This window comes from Trematomus bernacchii, unplaced genomic scaffold (genome assembly GCF_902827165.1).
Source record: "Trematomus bernacchii unplaced genomic scaffold, fTreBer1.1, whole genome shotgun sequence".
NCBI lineage: Eukaryota > Metazoa > Chordata > Actinopteri > Perciformes > Nototheniidae > Trematomus > Trematomus bernacchii.
In genome coordinates, this window is record NW_022987568.1 from 1,125 (window position 1) to 7,500 (window position 6,376).

At 38.9% G+C, this 6,376-nt stretch overlaps 1 protein-coding gene across 1 annotated transcript in view; it reads right to left on the minus strand.

Moving 5' to 3' along the window:
• Positions 1-737: 737 nt before the first annotated feature.
• LOC117479108 (caskin-1-like) overlaps positions 738-6,376 on the minus strand; it is a gene marked incomplete at its 3' end in the record, with an annotated part of 83,817 nt that continues 78,178 nt past the window's right edge. Inside the window, 3 exon segments of the mRNA XM_034126130.1 lie at positions 738-868; positions 1,217-1,312; positions 6,310-6,376. The exon segment at positions 6,310-6,376 is cut by the window's right edge and continues 79 nt beyond it. Of these exon segments, the coding sequence (XP_033982021.1) occupies positions 738-868; positions 1,217-1,312; positions 6,310-6,376 (294 nt within the window).

Consider the following 6,376-nt stretch of genomic DNA (forward strand, 5'->3'; position numbering starts at 1 on the left):
AAGGCACTAGTGTGCCCTTGAGTAAGGCACTAGTGTGCCCTTGAGTAAGGCACTTAGCCTCAGTTACTCCAGGGAGAATGTCCCTGTAATTGGTCATTGTAAGTCGCTTTGGATAAAAGCGTCAGCTAAATGAAATGTACTCTTTAAAACAGCTGCTAGTTATGGGTACTTTTTACTGAAGTACATTTCAAAGCCCTCTTTACTTTTACTTGAGTAAAGAAGTTTAGTCAGTACTTCTACTTCTACCAGAGTATTTTAAACACGAGTATCTGTACTTCTACTTGAGTAAAGGATGTGTACTGCAGCCCTCTGTGCTCTGATATAAAAACCTTTGAATTGAATTGAGAGATAGAAAGTTAGAGGGAAGTTCCTCTTACTTCCAGCAGGAGTCTCACAGCCTCAGTCTTCCCACAAAGAGACGCTTCATGGAGAGCTGTTCCTGCCTTCGTCTGACGGTTAATGTCAATACCAGCCTGGATGAGGAGTCTGAGGAAGAGGAGGAGGAGGAGGAGGAGGAGGAGGTGGAGGAGGAGGAGGAGGAGGAGGTGGAGGAGGAGGAGGAGGTGGAGGAGGAGGAGGAGAGAGGAGGAGGAGGAGGAGGAGGAAGCAGACAAAAAAGGATGCAGAGAAGAGATTTAGGAAAGAGAGAGATAAATTGTGTGTAAAAGTGTGTGTGTGTGTGTGTGTGTGTGTGTGTGTGTGTGTGTGTGTGTGTGTGTGTGTGTGTGTGTGTGTACCTGATGATGTCTATGTGTCCGTTCTTAGCGGCCAGGTGCAGAGGAGACGTCCCGTTGGGGTCCGTCGTGTCGCCTTTCTTAGGCTCCAGGAGAGCAGCACACATGTTACTGGAGAGCAACAACTGCACCACCTGCACACACACACACACACACACACACACACACACACACACACACACACACACACACACACACACACACACACACACACACACACACACACACACACACACACACACACACACACACACACACACACACACACACACACACACACACACACACACACACACACACCAATACCAAAGTATTAGCTAATAATCAGAATCTGTAAGAAGCTGTCAGAAAAATGAAGTGAAGGAGAAAGTATAATACTGGCTTCCAAACTGTGGTGGAGTAGAAGTATAAAGGAGTATAAAATGAAGAGTACAAGTACATCTAACTTGTATTATATTAAAGTACTTGAAGTGTGTTCTCACCCCGACTCTCCCGAACTCACAGGCCAGGTCCAGAGGAGTCTTCCCAGCGTTGTCCACGATGCAGGGGTTGGACTGATGCTGCAGCAGCATCTCAGACTGCAGGGGGAACAGGGGTTAGATCACTGATCACTGATCAGGCCTCGGGACACACTTTTTTCCTTTGTCAATAAGTCGCGACCCGAAATGTTGAACCACTCAAATCTATTCAACAAAAAATCGTGCTGCAATATATAAGCTTTTTCAGCATACAATATGAATTAAAGTGAAATACAGTGCATATATCGCTTATATCCAGACCCGGCGCCGTGGGAGGGCCAGATGTGTGAGTTCTTCACTCACACATCTGCGTCCCATCAGTTGAGAACCACTGGGTTAGATTATATACATTTAATCAAAATCCCAATATAGACAGGTGCAATATCCAAACAGCATGAAGCGTTTGATATATATTCTGAAACGGACCAATCTGCACAATGACTACTTTTACTGTCGCTACTTTCACTATATTTTGATGAGAATACTTTTCTACTTTCACTTGAGGAACATTTTGAATGCAGGACTTTTACTGTAACAGAGTATTCCTACACTCTGGTACTTCTACTTTTACTGAAGTACAAGATCTGAGTACTTCTACTTTTACTGAAGTACAATATCTGAGTACTTCTACTTTTACTCAAGTACAAGATCTGAGTACTTCTACTTTTACTGAAGTACAAGATCTGAGTACTTCTACTTTTACTCAAGTACAATATCTGAGTACTTCTACTTTTACTCAAGTACAAGATCTGAGTACTTCTACTTTTACTCAAGTACAAGATCTGAGTACTTCTACTTTTACTCAAGTACAAGATCTGAGTACTTCTACTTTTACTACAAGATCTGAGTACTTCTACTTTTACTCAAGTTCACGATTTGAGTACTTCTACTTTTACTCAAGTACAAGATCTGAGTACTTCTACTTTTACTCAAGTACAAGATCTGAGTACTTCTACTTTTACTCAAGAACAAGATCTGAGTACTTCTACTTTTACTCAAGTACAAGATCTGAGTACTTCTACTTTTACTCAAGTACAAGATCTGAGTACTTCTACTTTTACTACAAGATCTGAGTACTTCTACTTTTACTCAAGAACAAGATCTGAGTACTTCTACTTTTACTCAAGTACAAGATCTGAGTACTTCTACTTTTACTCAAGTAGAAGATCTGAATACTTCTACTTTTACTCAAGTTCACGATTTGAGTACTTCTACTTTTACTCAAGTACAAGATCTGAGTACTTCTACTTTTACTCAAGTACAAGATCTGAGTACTTCTACTTTTACTCAAGTACAAGATCTGAGTACTTCTACTTTTACTCAAGTACAAGATCTGAGTACTTCTACTTTTACTCAAGTACACGATCTGAGTACTTCTACTTTTACTCAAGTACATGATCTGAGTACTTCTACTTTTACTCAAGTACACGATCTGAGTACTTCTTCCACCTCTACTTAAAACTCATACATGTGTTCTTTGTGTTTACAGAACACCTCAGGGATGTAATAATGTGCCGTCCTGACGTCAACAGGAAATAACCCGCAGCCTTACTTTCTGACTGAGCGTCTGAACAGAGCGACCACAGTCTCGTAAACACACCTCCTGCTCTCTCTCCGTCTTTAACACAAATCACTTCTCTTGTTTATTTCACCCTGAAGCGTCGACAGCACAAATGGGTCATTTCAATCATCTCTCTCATTCATTGCAGTTTTCTATGAACGGAAACTCAATTGAATTTCATATTTTCAACTCATAACTTTAATTGAAATCCCAATATAGACGCAGTGCAGTATCCAAATAGCATGAAGCGGGAATATTTTTTCAATATCATTTAAAAGACATAATATGTGAAACTTTGCAAATTAGCATTAGTATCATTACTTATACACCACTGTATATATATATATATTTTGTATTAATTGTTTGTATAAATATATATTTTTTCTGTTTTATTCTATCTTTTTATTTCACATTTTTGCCTTTACTTCGTTGTTTTTATAAATATGTTTAGTTTTTAATTAATTTATATTTTTCTTTTATTTGCATTAACTTCTTATTTTTACATAAACATTATTAATACATTTTATTGTTTAGATGCACAGTATTTATTTACATTCGTAGAGTTTTATTCAAAATGATTCCACTTTTCTACTTAATATATATATTATTTTTAAATGTGTATTATTGTATCTTTTGATTTTCATTTATTATTATTTATTTATATATGTATTATTATTTATTTATTTATTGACATAGAGTTGTATGAATCCCTTTTTCTCCTGGGATAAATAGAGTATTCTGCGTCTGATTGGCTGACCTTGTGTTTTTAAACAAACCACAGCATCCTAATGAGAGAGCTGTTAATTACTACTTGATTTTACACAGTGGTGTAGCTGGGATGTTTTTACTGGGTGGACGCTATTTTAATGAGGTCATCCCAAACAATGCCACAAGTGCCCACGCGCGCAGTGCACTCACAGACCGGGCAGACAGGTCTACAGAAACTACCGGTATGCTTAGTCCTACTGCACTGCAAAAAGCAGACGGCGCTGCGCTCAACACACACACACACACACACACACACACACACACACACACACACACACACACACACACACACACACACACACACACACACACACACACACACACACACACACACTCTAAACCATCGACACACCGGCACATCAGTTACATAAACAATTTATAGGCCTAAGTTGCATAAATGCCTGCCATTATAGAGAGTTTGCGTTCTTGAGGGTAAGAGCTGCTGGTGGGGTCACCCTGGGGTCACCCTGGGGTCACGAGCGTGAGAACGAATCATCATTTTTTAAGGAAATCGTTTTTATTTGTTGTTATAATTACTGTGAAATGTATTATGATTATTACAACAAATACACACTTGCAACTGATAACACTGGCAATGATTTTATATTTATTAGACTATTCAAAAGAAATCATGCTTCAAAAAAGTGGGGGCTCCAAATAAGTGGGGGGACGGCGACCCCCCGCGTCCAACGACCACTACACCACTGCTTTTACAGCTTTTAGACCAGGGGTCTCAAACTCAAGGCCCGGGGGCCAAATCCGGCCCGCTACTTCATTTTATGTAGCCCCACAAGAGCTTGCAAAGAATATAATACGTTTATTATACGGTTACATGCCACTTTACAGAAGCAGGTTGCCCATAAACTACATGTCCCACAATGCATCTCGTTTTGTGACATGCGCACTGAAGAGACTTGAAATTATTTGCCCTGGACTTCTGCTTTCAGATGTAGTTAATTAATAAGTTATTATCCTATCCGATAATAATCCAATTCAGAGGCAATAATGTAATATAATACATTATTTTATATATATATATTATATATTTATATAGTTACAACCGGCCCTTTGAGTGCAACCTTTATGCGAATGTGGCCCGCAATGAAATTGAGTTTGACACCCCTGTTTTAGACCGTTTTGTCTCCGAGTTGAGCTGAAGAGATTCTGCAGCTCTGTGACTTCATCGCCTTGTTAAACTCAGAAAGACTTAAAGGGATGAAGGAATTACACCATTGTGCTTTCTAATTCTCCCTAAAACTGGGACAAATTACGGGAATAATCCACATTAAACTCGCTGGTCTCACACACACTTGTTGTTAAAGAAGAATGTGTGTCAAATCTGGTCGTTCAATGATTCATGTTTTAATCTGTGGTCTGTTTCAGTTTTTATAATGTATTATGTATGTGCCCTCACACACCGGGAGCAGCTGGATTACAGCAGTGTGTATAAATCATAGATATTTAATTAAACAGCAGCTCTGAATGAGTCTGATATATTTGCTGCTTTGAGGAGCCTGCAGCGGCTCTGCAGTTTCCAGAGATTGCTTTTCTGAACCTGAAAAATGCAATTTCTTTACCTTCTGTTTTCATTTGTTTCTTAACTCGCTTTCCTATGCATTCCTTTCTTTGACAAAGGGAAAGTGGGCACTACGCTGACAGCAGTGACCATTAAACTCTCTGAATAATAACGAGATATGAGTGATATCCAGGGTTTAGTCTGCACCGGGTAACATGTCTTGAGTTTAGGCCCCAATACTGTTAGAGCAGCATGTACAAATACATGGCAAATTAATTCAAAGAAACTAAACTAAATTCAAAGGGAAGTAGTTGCAGTTTTCAATAAAAAAATGTAATTAAATGATATCATGTTTGAGTACAATATGCACAACTTGTATATCCTGTGATGTTATTTTGCTCATTTTGCAAGCTGAATTATTTCAAAAAAGGTTACAAATATCAGAAAGCTTTAATGATATTTATATTTTATTATTTATATAGGATAAAAAAAAAGGTCCATCTTAACTTATCCAGGGTTTAGTTTGCACCGGGTAACAGGAGCGCTGCCCCAAAATGCAGATGTTCCCCGTAAAATGTTAACGTGATGCCAGAAAACAATATTTCTGTTTGTCAAAAACGGTATAATTCCTCCAGAAATATGAGTTTCAAACAGAGCGTCAGACGGGAGGGACAGCTTTGTTTTTACGGAGCTCCGACGTCACGATCTTGTTTACGGGGTCATGTTCTCCAGAGAATTTATATATCTTATAGACAAGATCAGAGACACAGTATTGCCCTCATATAATAGTTTATATTATACCGATACTATTGACATGTACCGATAATACATAAGCAATGTTATCAGATCTTAATCGAGAGAATTGATACATTTTTTATCAGCCACAGTATCATACTATATCTTTCTATTAACACCCCTGGTATTATTGCAATTTATTGCACGGCTTAGTTGAATACTCCATTCTGATTGGTCAATTTGGACAGTCCTGAGGTTGTTATTTATTGTTGCTAGCAGCCTGTTGCTAGGCAGAACAGAACGTTGCTCAATGCACAGAAAGAAGTCCGGTCAATTTAACGTCAGCTGTGGACAAACATTAGTCTATTTTCATCTGGACGACACTCTGGATTCACGACGGGCTAAACTGTCCCAACTGAAGAAAAAGAAAAAGAGACCACGAGTTTAGAGTTAATTATTATGTGATGTGTCCCTCACCACGTCGTAGTGTCCGTGCTGCGCCGCCAGGTGAAGAGGAATCTCGCCCTCGTCTGATTGGCCGTTC